This window comes from Ochotona princeps, chromosome X (genome assembly GCF_030435755.1).
Source record: "Ochotona princeps isolate mOchPri1 chromosome X, mOchPri1.hap1, whole genome shotgun sequence".
Taxonomy (NCBI): Eukaryota; Metazoa; Chordata; class Mammalia; order Lagomorpha; family Ochotonidae; genus Ochotona; species Ochotona princeps.
The window spans coordinates 41156205-41178303 of NC_080865.1; the positions used below are offsets into that span (position 1 = coordinate 41156205).

The 22099-nt window shown below is 39.1% G+C and overlaps 1 protein-coding gene across 1 annotated transcript; it reads left to right on the plus strand.

The window, feature by feature from the left end:
* The first annotated feature begins 281 nt into the window (after window positions 1-281).
* Window positions 282-2680, plus strand: NAP1L2 (nucleosome assembly protein 1 like 2). The gene has a single exon (XM_004592751.3). It carries the CDS (start codon window positions 641-643, stop codon window positions 2003-2005), a length of 1365 nt encoding a protein of 454 aa, XP_004592808.2. The 5' UTR covers window positions 282-640; the 3' UTR covers window positions 2006-2680.
* The last annotated feature ends 19419 nt before the right edge of the window (window positions 2681-22099 follow it).

The window sequence follows — 22099 nt, forward strand, 5'->3', positions numbered from 1 at the left end:
TGGCGGGGGGGGGGGAGATTCTAGAAAGCTCAGGGGAGAATTGTGTATGCGTGGGTGTGTGGCGAGGGGGGGGGTGAAGGATGGCCTGGGGAGGGATGCATGAATCAGCCATATTCCAGAACCTCTCTGTAAAGGTGAACAAAGTTGGATAATTTCTGAATCTAGAAATGTATTGGCTTAGGGTTTGTCAATCACACAGCTCGGCAAATGAGACGAGAACAGAATTGTGGTAGGGAAGGGAGTGACGCAGTCAGCTACTTGAGCCAAGAAAATTCAGCCAAGAGACAACTGCGTAATCACATTGCGGCATTGGCTTTTTTTCCCCCTTTGCTGCAGCCGCTGCTTACGGAGTGATCTGCCCACTGCGGCTCTCTGCAGTCTCCAGCTCGCTCTTTCAGGCCGGAGTACTGCAGCCTTTGCCTCCCACTGCGCCGCTGCTGCTTAGGTCCGGCTCTCCGTCTCAGCACCGTCTTTCATCCCCCCAGCAGTGTCCGGAGCCGCTGCCACAGTCCAGCCGCCTTTCCTGGTTCCGCCTGTGCCCCAGTCACCGTCGTTTTGACTTCGGTGAGTCATTTTCCTGTGGAGATCAACTCTCATCCTAGATAGTAACCACCTTGGGTGTGTTGTAGTGCTTTGAAAAATGGCCGAGTCAGCCGACCACAAGGAGCCGTCAGAATCTAACCAAGCAGTGGTTGATAATAAAATCATGATGGAGGGGCCTGGGGAGCATCAGGAGCCCGGTGAAGATGCCGTGGCGGGGTCTGGAGATGGGGAGTCGGTGGAAGCCGCTTCTGGGCTCATGGAAGGGGCAAAAGGTGAAGATGCAGCTGCTGGGTCCGGGGAAGATGAAGAGAAAGGGGCAGCTACTAAGGAGGAGGCAGAAGCAGATCGTCCAAAAGGACTGATCGGTTACCTTTTAGATACGGACTTTGTTGAAAGCCTGCCTGTGAAAGTTAAGTATCGCGTGTTAGCCCTCAAAAAGCTTCAAACTAGAGCGGCCAATTTAGAATCTAAATTTCTTAGGGAATTTCATGACATTGAAAGAAAGTTTGCTGAAATGTATCAACCTTTACTGGAAAAAAGGCGTCAGATCATCAATGCAATCTATGAACCCACAGAAGAAGAATGTGAATATAAATTAGACTCTGAGGACTATGATGATGAGGAAATGGACGATGAGGAAGAAATGTATGGTAATGAGGACAGTGTGGTGCATGAATACGTGGATGAGGATGATGGCTATGAGGACTATTATTATGATTATGCGATTGAAGAAGAGGAGGAGGAAGAAGAGGAGACTGAGGCTATCGGAGAAGAAAATAAAGAAGAGGATCCTAAGGGAATTCCTGATTTTTGGCTGACTGTTTTAAAAAATGTTGACACACTCACTCCTCTGATTAAGAAGTATGATGAGCCTATTCTGAAGCTGCTAACAGATATTAAAGTGAGGCTTTCAGAGCCTGGAGAGCCTCTCAGTTTCACACTAGAATTTCACTTCAAACCCAATGAGTATTTCAAAAATGAGTTGTTGACGAAGACTTATGTGCTAAAATCAAAGCTGTCATATTATGATCCCCATCCCTATAGGGGAACTGCAATTGAATATTCCACAGGCTGCGAGATAGACTGGAATGAAGGAAAGAATGTCACTTTGAGAACCGTCAAGAAGAAACAGAAACATCGGCTATGGGGAACAATCCGAACCGTGACTGAAGATTTCCCCAAAGATTCATTCTTCAATTTCTTCTCTCCTCATGGTCTTAACTTAAATGGAGATGGAACTGATGATTTTTTACTTGGTCACAATTTGCGTACTTATATAATACCAAGATCAGTATTGTTTTTCTCAGGTGATGCACTTGAATCTCAGCAGGAGGGAGTGATTAGGGAAGTTAATGATGCAATTTATGACAAAATTATTTATGATAATTGGATGGCTGCAATTGAGGAGGTTAAAGCCTGTTGCAAAAATCTTGAGGCATTGGTAGAAGACATTGATCGCTAGAAGCACAAAAGGAGATGTTGATTGCTAAAGCAGGTCCTGACGTTTACTGCCCTAGATATTGTCACTCAAAATACAAGAAGTTGATTATTGTCTTGTGTTCTGTATTTTTCTTGTAGTGTCAGTTAAAATGTCTCAGAAATACAAGAGAGGTTCAAATATTAATTAATTTGATCATGCACTTTAGTAGTAAAACATTTTCAGATATGTACACTGTGGTAAATGATTTAGAACATTAAAATAGTATTGTGTAATTTATTTCTTTTATTGTGTAACTATTGATCTGAGACTGAATGTTACTGGATATGCTAAATGAAACCAATATTTTATTTGTTTGGAAAGAAAAACTTGGGAACCAACCCAGATGTTTTGCCTTGTTGATTTTTGTGTCTTTCCTTTCTTAGCCTTTTGACTAGCTGGTTTAATTTTGTTATGCCTGCTTCATTTTGCAAAAGAAATGCAGTAGAATTTAAAACTTGAATGCTTAAGAGGCCTGCATACAATCAAGAATTTCAGGCAAAACCACATTGGTAGTAACAGCTTATTTATAAGCTCTTGTATTTTATGTGACTGTGATAAATAATAAAACTTATTTGGAGTCATTGTTTATCAGTGAAGTGTTAGTCACAGTATTTTCAAAAGTTTGCACATATTCTGTGTAGTTGTATACATGATTATAGTGTATAGTTCTCTTGCAGCTTATTGAATAATTTATTGAAAGTGATCAATGAGAAAATAATTCATGTTATTTCACTGAAAAATAAAATGAATAAATAATTCAACATGTTTCATTCAAACATTGCTTTTTACTTTCTCACTATAAAAATAGTGTATCTGTTGGAATCCATTTGGAAATACAAAGCAAATATATTATCCAAACCCAAATCCATATACCCATTTCCCTAAAGATAAAGAAGTGGTTTTTTTTTATCATTATTTTAGAAAAGTTAAAAAAAAAAAAGACTGAGACATGCATCCAACAACACACAGAAGATGGGGAGCAGGGGTGGGAGAGTACAGGTATGAACCCAATAGCAGGCTGTGGGGCCACCCATGATGAGCCACTGCTCCTATTGGTGAGCATGAGAGTTGGTACTTGGAGCAGACCAGGCTGTACGGGTCCCAAAATCCAATTGGCCTGTGTGTGAGCTGAGCTGGGGAGAAGAGTTATGCTGCAGTAAGTGACCATATCCAGTGGGGCATGCATGAGCCAAGGTAAGTGCAGGCTGGTTGGGCTTTTCCGCAGCATCAGCTGGCAAGTACCAGGATGGGGGGTGCTATCAGGCTAGGCTAGACTGTAGTACCACCTGAAAAGTGCAAAATCCTGGGCTGGGAGTAGGCCTACTAGGGAAATTGTGGGCTCCCCTCTGATGTGATGCAGCTCCCACCAGTGAGCATGAGAATCAGGGATGGGGGTGGGCCTGGCTGGAAAGGTGGTAGCCCCTGTCAGCAGGAGTGTGGGTTGGATAGTGGAGTCTGTTGGGCTGAGCTAGGCTGCAGCAGCCATTGGTATGTATGAGATGAGAGAAGAATGGGATGCAGGACAGACTGGACCAGTACACTGTACATACAAGTATGCGTGGGAACCAAGCCTGGGGGTGGGCCTGTGAGGGATTATTGGGGGTCACTCTAACTAAGAAGCAATTCCTGCTTGTGTACATGAAGGCTGAGTGCATGGCAGGCAGGGTTGGGCTGGACTGCAGCATCCATTGGATTGTGTATAAGAGGTTGCTGGGTACAGAACTAACCCAGCAATTGCAACCACGTGTGTGTGTGTGTGTGTGTGTGTGTTGTGTGTGTGTGTGCGTGTTGTGTGTGTGTGTGTGTTGTGTGCAGGCTGATATGAATGATGACTGAGCTGGACCCCACACTTGCTGGCACACACAGGAGTCAGATCTGGGGTCATGCTGAGGTTCCTTTGGGGATCCTTCCCCACCAACTGGACCACTGAACTCAAAACTCCAACCACTGGGAAAAATCACAGGATCTGTGGTTTGGCCATAGAGTGCATGTGCCAGAACTGGGTCTCCTTGGTTGTGGAAGCCTGTGCAGTGTACAGTATGCCCAGATGCACTGGGGGACATGACAGCCAGTTCATTTGTGCCTGCAGAGGACGTCTAGTTCCATAGAGGGCAGAACAAATTGGACAGCTCTCCTGACCATCAAGTATCTGGGCAAGTGGAGACTCTAAGGTGGGCTATGTCAGACAATGGACGTTGGAAGGATTTCCTCATCCTTGGAGCAATGAAATCAATAGCATCTCAGAACTATCAAAACCACTTAACAGTACCCTCAGAACATGCTCCACCTCGGGGACTCTGGGACTGCACTGGATGACTATCCCCCATCCCTGGGAACTGATGCAGTGGCATGCCCTTTCCCCACTTTTCCCAGATACAGGAAGTAATGAAAAGGAGATTGGAAATAGCTGTGTCATCCACTTCCTCCTATTTCTTTTCCTTCCCCACACGATTCAGTGGTTCACATGCATCTTCTCAACTGTGTAAACATCATCAAAAATAAAATAATTAATAAAAATAATATCTTTTATGAAAATTATTGTGTTAATAAATTAGTGCAAATTATTAACACTAACCCAAGAGATACAAAGAAAGTGTATCTTGTTATTGTTCAATCCTAAATTTATTTCAATCACACAGGATTGCAGGAAAGCAAAAACTTCAATTTTAATCATTCTAATAATTTTACTGCTATTTAACAATGTTAGCACTTTAACAAGATCCTGTGTATTTGTCTGTACTTCATGTTTCTTAATCACTCTTCCACAGTGTCATCTGGTGTATTGGGACTTACATTAATGGTACCAATCGGTGGAAGGAGAGTGGTATAGAGGGATTTTCTCAGTCCCCTCCATGCCACACGGGAGCTGAGAGCCGTTTAGGAAAAACTTCTCATTGCTGGCAGTTCCACTTCAAGTGTTTCTAATGTGATCTCAAAGAAGCATAAAACAAAAGTGGAACAAAAGGGCCTCCATTTCTAATTTATTCTTTCATTTTTTAAAAAGATTTATTTATTTTTATTGCAAAGTCAGATACACAGAGAGGAAGAGAGACAGAGAGGAAGACTTTGCATCCAATGATTCACTCCCCAAGTGACTGCAGTGGCCAAAGCTGCACAGATCTGAAGTCAGGAACCAGGAGCCTCTTCCAGGTCTTCCACACAAGTGCAGGGTCCCATAGTTGTCCTCAACTGCTTTCCCAGGCCAAAGCAGGGAGCTGGATGGAAGCGGAACTGCTGGGATTAGAACTGGCACCCACATGGGATCCCAGTTCGTTCAAGGCAAGGACTTTAGCCACTAGGCCACTGCGCCAGGCCCTTTTCTCCCATTTTTGAATGAGCTTCTTCCTTCTAAATTTGAGTCACAAAGATAAGCCTGTAAAGCTGCTGATTTTTCTTATTTTGTCTCTTCTATCAACTATCAACTGGTGAGAAAAATACTACCTCCTTTCCTCTTCCTATTTGGACAAAGCCCTCCTAAAATGTTACCTCTTTCTCTCAGGGAAGCTAATAAATATCTACTTCCTTTCTTGTTAGGTTGAAAGACTTGACAAATTATATGAGGACTTACTGTTATAAAGGAACATAAACAGCAGATATTTCAAATGTACATCTGGCAAATAAAAGGGTACTTCAAAAAGTATGAAAAATTGAATTAAAAGATTCATTTACTTTTGTGCAAAACAGTTTGAAGTTCATGCGTAGTATTTTCATATTTGGCATTTTCTATGAATTTTTTTGGAGTATCTGATACAGACTTCTCCACTTTTTACCCTACCCCATAACCTTTTTGGAAAGATTTACTTATTTGCTTGAAAGGTAGAAAGATCTTCACCTTCAGGTTTTCCTTCAGTGGTTTCCATGGCTGTGGTTGGATCAGATCTAAGCCAGGAGCCAGGATCTCCATCCAGGTCTCCTACTTAGGTAGAAAAAAAAAATTAGTTGGACTAGCATCCATTGCTTCTTCAGGCACACTAATAGGGAACTGGATCAGAAGTGGAGCAACCTAATTTCAAACCAGTGCTCCCACATGGGATCCTGGAGTTGCAAGAGGCAGCTTGATATGCTGTATTACAGTGCTGCATCCTTCCATTAATCATTTTTTATAAGATTTATTTGAATTACTTGAAACATAGGGTTACAGAGCAGTGAAGGCAGGTGATAGACAACTTTCACTCACTAATTTATTCCCAGAATAAGCTGCAATAGTCAGGGCTGGGCTAAACTGAAGCCAGAAACCAGCCAGAGACTTCTTGTGGATCTCCTACTTGGGTGTCAGGTGCCCAAGAACTTGAGCTATCTTTCACTACTTTCCCAGGCCAGTAGCACGGAGCTGGATCAGAAGTGGAACAGCTAGAATTTAAATGGGCACCCACATAGGATGCCAGTGTCACAGATTGTGGCTTTACCCACTACACCATGCCAGCCACAATTATTATTAACCACTATTAAATTCCTGATTCCCTTAGAATTCCTCCAATACAAAACAAAAAACAAAAATCAACAACAAAAACAACTTAGCCCTTTTTAACCATTATCTCAACAACTAAAAAATACAGAAAAAAGGTAAAGAGAAGGGAGGAAATCAGGAAATATCACCATGTTCTTAAAATTGTATCTATAAATTGTATTGAATTGATTAGAAATCAATTAAAAGCAATTTTCTAAATTAAAAACATTGAATATATTACAGGATTGGGCTTTGACAGTGTGATTTGTTGAAGAGAATAAAGAAGCTGGATGCTTACTTCAGACTGGATGTTGATAAAAAGTAGAAGTACTTTTATGATTGATATCTAAATAAATCTGATCCCAAGGGGGGTAAGACTAGAACAAAGGTAAAGAGGTAGTTGGTACAGTACCTATGAAACTGTATCACATAATACAATGTAATCAATGAATAAAAAAAAAAGAGGTAGTTGGTAAAGAATTTTTAGTCACTCATTTTAGCTTGGGTAGTGTATGCTTACTTTTTGATGGGTGGTACATTGACCTTCTTTTTATCTTAGACAAAATTTAGTGGCCTTGATTTGTCTCATTTTATCATAGCCCTAGAGTACCTTTCTTTGAGGTTTAGATTCTGTGAAATGGTTTACATCCAATAGAATAATCGCGCCTAGCTATAAATGCCAGGCTAGCTTTCTGATTTTTAAGATTTCCCTTTTATTTTTTTCTCTTTCACTTCTTCTTAGGGAAACAATTTAAAGATCTCACCTCTATGCTAGCTTATGGTGATGGGGGTTCATTCAGTTTGAGTTTAGAGGAATATAAAGGTCCTTTAGTGCTTGAGGGTCAGCCGGCAGCTTCAAGCCACCTCCAGATGTGCCTGTAATATGGTGTAGTATTCAAGTGTGACAAAAATGAAACTTAACCTAATTCTTATTATATTTATTTTTTAAAATGTATCATTCATATGATCCAAAAGGGATTGAGATTGCTGCTAAACCTTGTCAGGAATTTGGTATTTTTAGGGAATATACAAAATGCAAGAATATAATAAATATTATAAAATATTGTATTTTTATTGTATATTATATAATATCACATAATATTATTTATTAATATTATAATTACACAATAATTGTAAGATTATATTAATATTAGATCATAAAATTCAGGTTTTGGATACATAATAATCTACAGTATAAATTATCATGTTTAGTCTTTTAATAATTTTTTTTAAAGGTTTATTTATTTTTGCTGGAAAGTCAAATATACAGAGGAGGAGAGACAGAAAGGAAGATCTTCCATCCAATGATTTACTCCCCAAGTAGCAGCAATGGCTAGAGCTGCGCCGATCCAAAGCCAGGAGTCCAGAGCCTCTTCCAGGTCTCCCACGCGGGTGCAGGGCCCCAAACTTTTGTGTTGTCCTCAACTGCTTTTCCATGCCACAAGCAAGGTGCTGGAAGAGAAGTGAGGCTGCCAGGATTAGAACCAACGCCCATATGGGATCCTGGCGCATGCAAGTTGATTACCTTAGCCACTAGGCTACCGCGCTGGGCCCTAGTATGGTTTTTAAATGAAGCCGAAGGGTTAGTCTTTTAATCAGGCTGTCTGGATTCAAATCCCAAAGCTGTTACTTATTAGCTGGATAACTCTTTTATATTACTTTACATATCTCAGTTTTCATATCTTTGAAGCTGCAGTAATAATTGCACATCTACCTCATAAAAGTATTATGAAGAAGCAGTTAGTTTGTACAAAGTTCTTATAATTATCCACGGCACAGAATGCTATGTAGATGTGTCTATATTATTTGCATTGAGTTTATATATGTAAAAATCATCAAAACTGGCATAAAGTGAATTCTTATCAAACCATTAATAATTATATCCCTAAATTATTTCTAATTTATACAAAAGGGAAACTACATAATTTGCACTTTAATAGATGTACCAGTATTTCTGCAAGTATTAGTAAAAGCTATGTGGTAGGGTTAGCAGCAGTCCATATGTTTCTGATAAACCTGCCTAATGAAAAGGAGACTATAGTGACTGTGCTAGTGTTTCCTCACCACCAAGTACATTCATGAGCCTTTTATTTGTGTAAACTAAGCTCATCACCATTTGTTCACTGATCAATGAATTTTTCATGATGCTCATTAAAAATTTGATAACAAGAGAAAAGTAGAATATGGGATAAAAATAGTTACATATCATCCATAACTGCATAATAGACTTGACTTTACAGGTATCACAGAGATATATATAGTTTAAAGCAAAAAAAATATTATGAAGAATAACTTCATACAGAACATGTCTATGAAATTCGTTTTTGTTGAATTATTTGCTATTAATATAGCTAAGTAAAAATGTCCAAAACTAAACATTCGTTATCGTTTTAAAAAAACCTCACTAGTAATTATTTATTGATCTAGTCCCAGTTTAAGACAATAAAAAGTCCTAGAAGTCATATAATCAGTGGTTATTCCCCTTTCTCCAATCAGTAGGCTCTCACATTTCTGCATTTGCACAATCTTGTTCAAGGAATGATCCATAAATTAGGATGGGAGTATGTGAGGGAAATCAGTCTCTGGTCCTGCAGGACTCAGTCCTTGTAAAATTTTCTCCCTGAGCATGTGTGTGCACACTTTGGAAACTGGGAGAAGAAGTTGAAGAGTCACACAGGCCTGCTTATCCTAGTTTAAATCTCAGAGAGCACATGAGTCTGTGCCAAAAGGTACATGCTTATGCAATGTACAAAACAAATGAGACTCAAGTTGTTTATGAAATGATACTGTATGTTTAAGTGTATATGTGGTCTGTGGCCAGGGAAAAGAAAGACACTCCCAGCAGAGGCATACAGGAGTTGGGTGCATTGGCAACTTTATAGAAGGCTAGGAGTGAGGAATAATTCCCACATGGAAGTCAAGATGGTCATTTCTGCTGGCACCAGCAACCTAGAGTGCAAGCAAGAATAGGTGAAAGTATAGACAGAGGGTAATGGTTTGGATAGCATTGCTCTGAGAGACACCAGGGAAAACAAAAACTTAAGTGGATGGCAAAGGGACAGTCCTGGAAATAGAAATGTAGGGGAGTTTTGGCTCAGCTTTTGGGAAACTCAAATGTAAACTTCCAGTGAAATGCATACTCTTAGTTAATGAATTATGGTGGCACCCTGGACCTGGAATGGGTACACTCAGGTGTGCATAAATCCACGCATGTACACAAATATAAAAACGTGTGCATATAAAGGGGTGTTACAGTCTCAAACCTTCTGAGTACTTATCTTCCATATCAACGCTAGTTTAAATGTGCTTTGAAGAAGGAATAAATACCATGTTAATTATTTCATTGTGGTGTATTCCCTCTGTGACACAAATACCTTATATTATTTTAAGCCTGAGTAAAATGCTTTGCATTATAACTGAGTGTATCACTTAGCCATGAAAAAAAAAAAATATCCCGGGCCCAGCGTAACAGCCCAGTGGCAAAATCGTTGCCTGGCAGGCTCTGGGATCTCATATGGGCAACAATTCATGTCCCAGTTGCCCCAGTTCCCATCCAGCTCCCTGCTTGCAGCCTGGGAGTGGTAGTAGAGAGTGGCCCAAAGCCTTGGGACCCTGCACCTATGTGGGGGACCTGAAAGAAGCTCCTGGTATTGAATTGGCTCAGTCTGACTGTTGTGGTCACTTGGGGAATGAGCCAGCAAATGGAAGATCTTTCTGTCTCTCCTTCTCTGTGTAAATCTGCCTTTCCAATAAAAATAAATAAATCTTTCTATAAAAAAATCCCAATTAGTCTTATTTGGGAAGACTAATTACCTAGTGCACATGTATGTGCATACACACAAACACACATGCAAGAATGAATGATCAGAGTTCAAGGAAATACATAGATTCCCAATAAGAGGAATCAATATCAGTCAGTGCTTTACCATTTCTCCATCAGTTCTTAAGGCTAATGGATGCAACAATTATTTTGTGTGTGTGCAGATACATGCTTGCTATCTATATACACATGCTTTATTATAGAAGTACAAATCATATTTAGACAATAATCTTTGTTGTTCAAAATGTCATCTGCAATTAATCCAATGGATAAGGGAAAGATGTATGATATATGATGAATTTGTTGTCGCACAAATTACATTTTATTTCATGGCTTAGAGGAACCGAAAACTTTTTGTTTGCCAAGATCCACCTTAGCCAATCTGAGACATTTTCATTTCATGTTTATGCCTTAAATATGCATACTTGCTATAAATGAACATGGTGTATGTAGATCTTTTCAGCATTTTGTGTTCATTAAGTTGGCATAGGGTGGCTATCTCCATTTTGAAGATAAAAAATCTGAGATGTAAAATTTGAGTAATAAAAATAAAAGTTCTTATTTGTCCTTCATTTGTTACTTATCTAGCATACTTTTCTTTGTTTATACATGTCTAATTTTCTGACCTATATATTTTTTCACTAACAAATGTATTCTAGATTTCGTAAGGGAGGCCTAATGATGACAAATTCCCTCAATTTTTGTTTGCCTTAGAAAGCCTATATTTCTGTTTCAATAAGGATAATAACAAAGATAAGTTCAATTAATAGAAAATTTCAGTAGGTGGTGTTTTGGTGCCTTTTTTCCCTCTTTTAACAATTTTAATATTTCATTTCACTTTCTTCTTGTTTGCACTTTCCGAAGAGGACTCCAATTTAATTTTTGTTCCTATTATCCTTTATACAATGTGTTTTTCTCTGGTTCATTTCAAGATTTCATCCCAGGCCCAGCACAATGGCCTGGTGGCTAAATTCTTGCCTTGCATGCGTTGCGATTCCATATGGATGCTGGCTCAGGTACCAGCTACTTCACTTCTTATCTTGCTCACTGCTTGTGGCCTGGGAAAGCAGTAGAGAATTGTCCAAAGCCTTGGGACCCTGCACCCATGTCCCCCATGTGGGGGACCTGGAAGAAGCTTCTGGCTCCTGGCTTTGGATGGGCTCAATTCTGGCCATTGCAGCCACTTGGGGACTGAAACAGTGGAAGGAAGATCTGTCTCTGATTTTCCTTCTTTCTGTAAATCTGCCTTTCCGATGAAAATTAAAAAAAAATCTTTTAAAAACATTTCATCTTCATTTTTTTATTTTCTGCATTTGGAATATTATGTGTCTGGGTATAGAGTTTTTAAGTTTTAGTTTGTGTTGATGTGGTTGTAATAACAAAGAAAGTAGATTCCTTTTATTTCATAGATACATTTCTAACATAATGATATTCCCTTTCCTCCTTCCCTCCCTTCCATTCTTTCTCTCTCCCTTTCCTATTTTTTACAATCATAAAATTTTAATTTACGTTATATTCAAGGATTTACTACTCTACTAAATAGTTCAACAAATAAAAATATAAAAAGATTCTAGTTCAGTGGGAATATAGGCAAGAACTATAAATAATAACAAAACAAAACTATGGTCATTTCCACCTCTAGCAATTTAGATTGATGGTGTGGTGCCTTTTATTAACATCAGAATACAGTGTAAATTTGGAATGTAATAACATTATGCCCTCAAATAATTTTTTCCTTGTTCTTTTCTTTTATTCTTATGGTATGGATGCTACCCTTTTCTAATTGTTCCAAAAGTCTTGTTATATATATATATATATATATATATATATATATATATATATATATATAATTTATCATTAGTTTGTTTCTTGTTTAGGAAGTTTCCATCAACAACGTATCTTTAGGCTCCTTGATTTTCCTCAGCCATGGTCAATCTATTAAATAATCCATGAAAGGCATTCTTTGTTAGATGTTATACTGGGTTTTAAAATTTATTTTTTTGAAGATTTATCCATGTTTTTATTGGAAAGTCTGATATACAGAAAGAAAGATCTTCCGTCCACTGATTCACTCTCCAAGTGGCCACATGGCCAGAGTTGAGCCAATCCAAAACCAGGAGCCAGGAGCCTCTTCTGAGTCTCCTATGAAGGTGTAGGGTCCCAAGGCCTCAGGCCATCCTGTAATGCTTTCCCAGGCCACAGACAGGAAACTGGATGGGAAATGGAGCAGCCAGGACACAAACTGAAGCTCGTGTGGGATGCCAGCACTTGAAGGAGGAGAATTAGCTAGCTAAATCACTGTGCTAGGTCAAAAAGTGTTTAATTTTAATTAAATGCTATGTATTTTTCAACTTTCTTGCTTGTTACAGCAGTGCTAATAGTTTAAAAACCTTTGTCAAATCCAAAATTATGATGACTAACTCCTATAACTTTCCGTAGGATTTTTACGATTTTTAAACTCTTACATTTATGTCATTTTTTAAAAAAAAGATTTATTTACTTTTATTGCAAAGTCAGATATACAGAGAGGAAGAGAAACAGAGAGGAAGATCTTCCATTGGTTGATTCCCTCCCCAGGTGACTGCAATTGCCAGAGCTGAGCTGATCCAAAGCCAGGGTTTTGGGACATCCTGGACTGCTTTCCCAGGCCACAAGCAGAAAACTGGATGGGAGGCAGGGCTATCAGGATTAGAACCGGTGCCCATATGGGATCCGGGCACATTCAAGGTGAGGGCTTCAGCCACTAGGCCACTGCGCAGGGCTCTACACTTATGTCGTTTGTTTGAGCTTTTGTTTATGATGTAGATGTCAAAATTCACTTACTGGGATGTAGAAATATTGTTATCCCGTTACCATTTGTCGTTCCCTAACAAAGACATTATGTTCTCTCATTTAATCTAATTTAGATTTTAATCTAATTTAATTCCTTCCAGCAATGTAATGTTGATTTCAGAGTACAAGACTTCCACATTCATGGTTAAATTAGATAATTAGATTTTTAAATTGTTCTTGCAAGTGGAATTCCTTTCTTATTTTATCTTTGTATTTCCCATTGCAAGTATGTAGAAATACTACCGGTTTTACTGTATTATTATTGTTATTATTATTTTCCATTATACAGTTTTATAGGTATGGGGATTCGTCCCTTCAACTCCCCCTCCTCTTTCACCTCATTCCCCCACTGTTTTCCCTCATCTTATTACAATGGTGTAGTCCTTCAAAAATGCTACTGATTTGTGCATGTTTGTTTTATACTTTGAAACTTGACTGATTTATCGTGGATTGTTTGGGATTTACTACATATATAATTATATTACTTGTAGACAGAGATAATTTTTACTTTTCCTTTTACAATTTTAGTATCTTTCATCTCATTTTTTCTATTTGCTAGGGCTAAAACTTCTTGTATAATATTGAGTATCAGTCTGTAAGTGAGCGTCTTTCACTGTGGAGTATGATAGCCACTGTGAGATTTTCCTGTTGCTTTTTTCTATCCCCCCGCCCCCCCATCTTTTACTAACTTCTCTTCTGCCCTCTTTCTCTTTCTCCTCCTCCCCCCCCCATTCTGCTTTCTAGTCATTCAGCTTTCCTTCACTTCCCCTTCTCCTTCTTTTCCATAACAAAGCCTGATCTATTGGTTTGGGTTAGGGAAGCACAGACTGGGTTCCGGAAGGCAGACCTAGAGAAGCAGCTAAGGTCCACTTCTTTCTCTCCACCCCTAGGCTTGGGAACCGTGGCAGTCAATGAATTTGTTGATCACCTGCTCAGGGGCCAGGCCTTCATTAATATTCTGGGTACCACCCAGTGTTGGAAGCAGCTCCTCCTCCTAGAGGTAGGGCCTGTGGAGTTCTCTGCAAGGTACAAACTGTGGTGCTGGCTTCCGTAGGAAGTCACCTCCTTGGAGGTGGCAGTTGCTGCCTTCCAGGCCAGAGTGGTTAGCCGCGCCAGATTCTCCGGCAGCCTGCTGCGGGCTTTAAACTCCACGTCTTGCTCTTTCTTCTTCTAGATTCCCACCTCCAGGTCCTTCTTGAGCTTGTGTCATTACTCCTTGTGGGTCAGTAACACTACCGCCGTCTTCTCAGCTGTCTTGCTCCAAGGCTGTCGCTGCAGTACTGCTCTTCCCGCGCTTCTGTGCCAGGAATTTACTCCGCTCCGGCAAGAAGATCTAACCCTGGGTTTTTCATGCAGCTTCATTATCATGTTGAGTAATCCTTTGCATTTCTTGTTTTCTGCATGCTGTTTTGTGATGAAATTGAGGAGGATTTTGTCAGATGCGTTTTCTGTGTCAATGGAGATCATTGTGTTTTCCCAGCATTTCTTGGTACTGTGATGATTACTTTTGAATTTCTTATGGAGAACTACACAGGCATCCCTGGATTAACTTGGACATGATATACAATCTTTTTATATGCTATTTTATCTTTTTTGTTACTGTTTCCTAATACAGTATTTGTGTATAACATAGTTTTATGTACCATCTTTATATGTCTCCTTTTTAAGAGAAATATTTATTTATTTATTTATTTATTTATTTGAAGGGCAGAGTAACAGAAAGAGGGAAAGAAATCTTCCATCTGCTAGTTCACTCTCCAAATGCTGCAACAGCTGGGCCCAACTGAATCCAAGAGACTTGAACTTCATCCCAATCTCCCACATGGGTGGCAGGGGCTCAAATACTACCAGCATTACTAGCAGAAAGCTGAATTGGGAGTAGCTAGGACTTAAACAGTCTCACGTGGGATGTGAGTGTCTGAAGCAGCAACTTAATTTGCTGTGCCACAGTTCCTACCCTGAGAGTGTTTTCTCGTAATACTTTCATTTTTGTATGTGTAGTACTATTTATGTCCCCACCTTGTTTGTTTATTCAATTAATTCTGCTTATTTGCTTGGTCTAGCTATGTCAACAATCATTTCAATGAATCAATTTTTTGGTTTTACTCATTTCTTTCTATTAATTTTCTCTATCTCATTCAATCTTTATTACTGCTAACTTTACCTTTAAGTGGTTCTTTACGACCCTAGTTCCTTAAGTCATAATGCTAGTTTTTGATTTAGATATTTATTCTTTACATATTTATTTATATAAAAGATAGTGGGCCTGGCACCGTAGCCTAGCAGCTAAAGTCCTCGCATTGAACGCGCCAGGATCACATATGGGTGCTGATTCTAATAGCAGCCCTGCTTCCCATCCAGCTCCCTGCTTGTGGCCTGGGAAAGCAGTCAAGGATTTCTCAAAGCCTTGCGACCCTGCACTTGTGTGGGAGATCCGGAAGAAGCCCCTAACTCCTGCTTTGGGTCAGCGCAGCTCTGGCCGTTGTGGCCGCTTGGGTAGTAAATCAGTGGACAAAAGATCTTCCTCTCTGTCTCTACTCCTCTCTGTTTATCTGACTCTCCAATAAAAATAAAATAAAATAAAATAAAATAAAACATTTTAAAAAGTGATAGAAAGGGAAAGATGGAATAAGAATGTGATCTCTCACCTGCTGGTTCACTTCCCAAATGGTTGCTACATGCAGGGTTGGTCCAAACCATAACCAGGAGCCAAGAACTACATTCTGCTTTTATATGTATGTGGCAATAACCCTGTTTGGGCCATTATTGGTTGCTTTCCTGGGTGGAACATATGGGACTTGTGCCAGGGAGCACTCTGATATTAGGATGCTGATGTTGTAAGCAGTAGCTTAACATGTTACACCACAATGCTGATCTTTCCTTTTCTTCTTTTCTCAATGTGGACATTTACAGCTATACATTTCTGGAAAAGCACTGCATATATATTGCTGTTTCATTTTAATCCATCACTAAATACTTTCTTACTTCCCCTGTGATCTTTTTCTTTAACCCTTTGATTATTTAATAATATGTTCTTTACCACATTTTTGTGACTTTCCATTTGCTTTCTAATATTGATTTCTAATTTAATTTCATTGTGAGTGGAAGTGACACTTTGTATGATTTCAGTCTTCATAAGTTTGTTTAGATACATCTTGTGGTTTAAAATATGATATCTTCTAGGAAATGTTCCATGTACCTTTGAGAAAAAAAAATCTGCTATTGTTTGGAATGCTCTCTCTCTCTCCATATATATATATATATATATATATATATATATATATATATATATATATAAAGTCCAATTATTTTGTGGTATTGTTTAAGTCCTCGGTATTTATACTGATCTTTTGTTAGGTTGTCCTAGCCATAATTAAAAGTGGGGCATTAAGATTTTCAATTAATGTTATACAGTTATCTATCATTTCAATAATTTCGATGTCTTCATGTATTTTTGAGCTCTTTAGGGTATTTACCAACTTTTGATGCGTTGATTCTCTTATCCTTCTATGGGTATTTCTAACATTTTGATTTAAAATCCATAATGTCCTAAAATAAAACAACCTGGTTTTGCTGACACATTTTTATAAATTTTTACTTATTTTTATTTTATTTGAAAGGTAGACGTACAGAGACAGTGAAAGATGTTATATTCACTAATTCAGCTAAGGAGTGTCTAAGTCAACTCCAGAAGACAGAACCTCCAGGTCTAGCATGCAAAACATTAAATCTATACAACCCTGTCCCCATCCTTTTTATGTGATTGTTGTCACAACTACTTAAACATCTTGTCTTAAACAGTTGTGTCCAATAACATAAAATAATTTTATGGGTTTGACAAATAGGAAATAAAAACTGAGAATCCAAACCCAAAACACAACAATGTGGGATGTTATATGTACCTGTGTGTTTACCTTTCAGAGATCTTTTCACAGCTTTAGGTTATTTACAGTACTCTTTTCATATGAAGTGTTCCCTTTGTCATATTATCTATGTTTGGTCTTACTGTATTGAACTTTATTGATTGATTTGTGAATGACTTAATATCTTCCACACTTTTAAACAAATTTATTTCTTTATTTGAAAGGTCGAATTACAAAGAGAAAAGAAGACAGGGAAAGAGGGATACAGAGAGAGAAATCTTTTCATCCACTGTTTTTTCCTCCACATGGATAGTAAGGGCACAAATATTAGGACATCTTCCACTGCTTTCCCACTCACTTTAACAAGGAGCTGATTTGCAAGTGGAGCACACAGGATTCAGACGTACAGGATGCCTGTGTTGCAGGTAGTAGATTAATATACTGCACCATGTTATGGTTTTTTGCAGTTTTGAAGGAGAGTTTTGCATGTCAAGAATTCTTAGTTAACAATTGTCTTTCAGCACCTGAAATAACTCACCCCCATCATCTTCTGGCCTCCATAGTTCTTAATGAGAAATCCGCATTATTTTTCTTTTTAAAAAATAAAGTGTTCGGGCCCGGCGTGGTGGTGCAGCGGCTAAAGTCCTCGCCTTGAACACGCCAGGATCCTATATGTGCGCCGGTTCTAATCCCAGCAGCCCCGCTTCTCATCCAGCTCTCTGCTTGTGGCCTGGGAAAGTAGTCGACGACGTCCCAAAGACTTGTAGCCCTGCACCCAAGTGAGTGAATCATCTGGCAGAAAATTTTCCTCTCTCCTCCCCTCTGTATATCAGACTTTGCAATAAAAATAAATAAATATTTAAAAAAAAAACAAAATAGTTTTCATTTGCCTATTTATTTTGAGACACACATGTGTACACACACAGAGAGAGAGAAAGAAAGAGAGAGAGAGAGAGAGAGAGAGAGAGAGAGAAATATCCCATCTACTGACTCACTCCCCAAATTGCCACAACTGGGACAGAGACAGGCAAAGCAGGAGCCAAGAATTCATTCTAGGCCTCCCACTTAGGTGACAGTGACACATATAGTTGAAATATCATTACTGCCTCCCAGATTGCAGGTTAACTGGAAGCTGGAATCAAGAGCAGAGCCAGCATCCAAACATAGTCACTCCATTTTGGGGTTTGGACATCACAAGTATGTCTTTACTGCTACACCAAATTCCTGCCCTTGTTATTAATGTTCTTGAGGAGCTCTTGTACATGCTAATTCCACTCTTGCTGCTTTTAAGATTCTCTGTCTGGCTATCAGTAATTTTACTATAATTTGTTTTAGTGGCTCTCTTTAAGCTCATTCCATTTTTTAAATTTATAGATTTACGTTTCTCACAAATTTGGGGAATTTTCTTCCATTATTTATTCTAATATTCTTTCTGCTCCTTTCTGTTTGTTCTACTGAAAATCTAAAGATAAATATGTTAATCTGTTTAATGCTGCCCATAGGTCTCTTAGGCTTATGTACTCTTTTTTCCTTTTCCTTTTCGATCCTTTAAGTTGATAAATCCAATTGTTTGCCTTCACATTCACTAGTTCTTTCTTCTGGACACTCAGGTATGCTGTTGAAGGATCAGCACTTAGCACAGCATATAAAGCCACCACATGAAGTGTTGGCATCCCTATGGCTGCCAATTCAAGTCACTGCTGCTTCACTTCTGATCCAGCTCCCTGCTAATGTGCTTGCGAAGGCAGCAGAAGATAATCCAAGTGCTTGGGTTCCTGCACTCACATGGGATACTTGGAGGAGGCTTCTGGATCCTGGCTTCAGAACAACCCAGCTCTGGCCATGACAGCCCTTCAGAGAGTAAACCAGTGGCTGGAAAACCTTTGTGTTTTCCCTTTCTTTCAATAACTCTACCTTTCAAATAAATAAAGAAATCTTAAAAATGTGCTGCTGAACCCCTGAAGTGAGGTTTTTATTTCAGTTATTTTACTATTCAGTCACACAATGTATATCTGATCTTTTTAAAAATATACATCTCTGTAGATAATTCTGTTGTTACAGCATTTTCCTTATTTTCTTGCTGTTTGGGTCTCTTCAACTGATGGAGATACTTAAGGCATTCTTGAAAGTGTTTTGTTCACTAAGTTCAATGTCTGACTTTGTTTCAGAATGAATTTTATGTACCTTTTTATGAATGGGCTATACTTTGCCTATTTATATGATTTCTGCTTTCTCGTTAAATTAAGCATATTTAAATTGTATAAGGTAATAATTACTCTAAAATCATATTTTCTCCATTCCCAATGTTTGTAACAATTATTATTATTACTATTATTATTATTACTATTACTAGGGGTTATTGAAGGCTTTACTAGTCCTTTTGTTTAGTGACTCTTCCTAACCATTTTTGTAAAGACTATATTCCTGCTTGTGGTCACTGTAATTTCTGATCCTTAGATTATTCTCAGCTAGTACTTCGACAGAGATTTCCTGAATCCAGGAGCTAAAAAATATCAGAATGAAGCTAACATTTAAAAGTTTACGTTTTCTGGCCTGGCGCGGTAGCCTAGTGGCTAAAGTTCTTGCCTTGAGCGTATTGGGATCCCATATGGGTGCCAGTTCTAATCCCGGCACCCCACTTCCCATCCAGCTTCCTGCTTGTGACCTGGGAAAGCAGTTGAGGATGGCCCAAAACCTTGGGACTCAGCACCCGTGTGGGAGACCTGGAAGAGCTCCTGGCTCCTGGCTTCGGATCGGTGCAACTCTGGCCATTGCAACCACTTGGGGAGTGAATCAACGGATGGAAGATCTTCCTCTCTGTCTCTCCTCCTCTCTGTATATCTGACTTTCCAATAAGAACAAAAATAAATCTTTAAAATTTTTTTAAATTACTTTTTCAAGCTTTTAGCAGATTGCACCTTTGTGGGACTTTCCTTCCACATTTCAAGTTTGCACTGACGCTAGAGGATTAGCTCACACTGAAAATTTAAGTTGTTATTTTTTTTTCTGAACGCATACAACAGCTTTTATTAAGACGTTTCAGTTCTTAGGATCTCCAAATTGTATATACTTTACTGGGCCACCACAGGTAATTAGGGCAACTCTGCCTCTGCAGATTATTCTCACTAATATAATTCAGGCCCTGGTTTTAAAAGAAATGCATGAAGGCAGCCACTTTCAAGTAGTAGTGCTCTTTGGTTCAATTGATTCGTGCTATTGGTTGTGGACAACATATGAAGGCATTCTGCTTAGAAAATGACAAGCGCTGTGACCACCCTCTGAAGTTTCTCCTCAGAGTTTTCATGGGAGCGAAACTCAGCAGTCATTTGAATTCACAGTAGGAGACATTTTTCTCTAAGTGGAAGGGAAGACTTCCAGCAATAGTATTGAAAAATAAACTTCTTGAATAGCAATTCTTGGGACATAAAGGGTCCTTTTGCGGCTATTTGCTTTGTTTTGCGGTATTAGTCCTGTTTCTTTTGTAAACTTGATGCTTTAACATCTAGCCTACATGCCTGTGCTAGATACTCCTGGTTCTACACAACCCACTAGCATGCCTATGTTACTTTTCCTTAGCTTTCTGCCTCTCTCATTCACTCTCCCTGAACAGGAATAATTGAATTGCAAGCACAGCACTCGTGATTCAAACTGGTACTCCAATATAGCAAGCTGGCATTGCAAGAAGTGACTATACTACCGTGCCAGAATGCTAGCTCTCCCCCTGCCCTCCCCCCGCAAAAAAAAACTTTAAGCCACCAGAAATGAATGGTGAATCTAGTGCCAACATCCCAATAGGAAGAATTAAATCAGTTCAACTGATTTAATTCAACTGAGAGTTTATATATATATATATATATATATATATATATATATATATATACACACACACACACACACACACACACATATACATAAAGGTTAAATAAAAAACAAATTTACTAATACTAGCTGTGTAGACAGAACATAATGAATGGAAGTTGGGACTGAAAGGTGAAATTTCTTTTATTTATTTATTTATTGTCTATTACTTTTTAAAATTTTAATTTAACTTCTTTTTAAATTATCATTCTATGATACAGTTCCATCATTCTGCGATGGGATTTCCTATGCCCCCTCTCCAAAACCCCTTCCCCCACCACCAAATTCCCCTATATTAGTACTATAGCATAGCTCTTCATAAACAGTCACATGTTCATCATTGTGGGCATGGACAATGGCAGAGAGTCCAGTATCCAATTGTCAAAATACAGCTACTAGTTTCATTGGGAGTCCATCTTTGGTCTGGAAGTAGAGATGCACACTGCACTGCATCCTCACATCTGGACATGATAGTCTCCATTACACAGTCACCAGACATCACTCTTAGATGAAAAGCCACAATACAAAATCAACAACAGGAAGAAAAAAATAGAAATTTACAACACCATGAATTTCTCAAGAGGTTTTGATAGTTTAGCAGTCCTGAATTTCTGGCGATCCTGGCACTCCAATCACGGTGAAATCTCTCCCGAATCCACTGGCTGCTGTAGTCCACCTTAGTGTCTCTGTCTGCCCAGATCTCACTGCCACCGTTTCTTCTGGGGTAGTTGATGAATTTGTTCTGTCCTCAGTCCTCTGCCATGGCACCAGGTGTCCTCGGGAGGCTCCAATGTACTGCCATGTCCTCCATGTACATTTGGATATGCTGTCCACTGCTCCATCTGAGCCACTGAGGAGGCCCAGCTCTGACACATCCACTCTCAAAGTCAGACTATGCAATCTGCAATTTCCTCCATGGTTAGGATTCTGAGTGCAGCGGTTCAGTTGGTAGGGAATCGCCAAAGAACCTCATCTGAGACCTTCTCAGACCTGATTCTTGCATGTGTTTGCCAATACAGGATCCAGCACAGTCTGTCACCCATATCAGCCTACACACACACTGGTAGTTGCAATTGCTGCATCAGTTTTGTCTCCAGCCCCATGTTTTACAAAACCAGGTGAGTGTTGGAGCCCAGCCTGATCCTGCTCACCACATACTTGGCCTTCACGTACATTAGTGAGAACTGCAGTCCAGTCAGAGCGACCCAAAAATAACCCACTAGGCCCACCTGCCATGGTTCCTGTGCTTGCCAATA

What these genes read in the sequence shown, in the direction of transcription:
- NAP1L2 (XM_004592751.3), top strand. Translation starts at nt 641, where the DNA reads ATGGCCGAGTCAGCCGACCACAAGGAGCCGTCAGAATCTAACCAAGCA.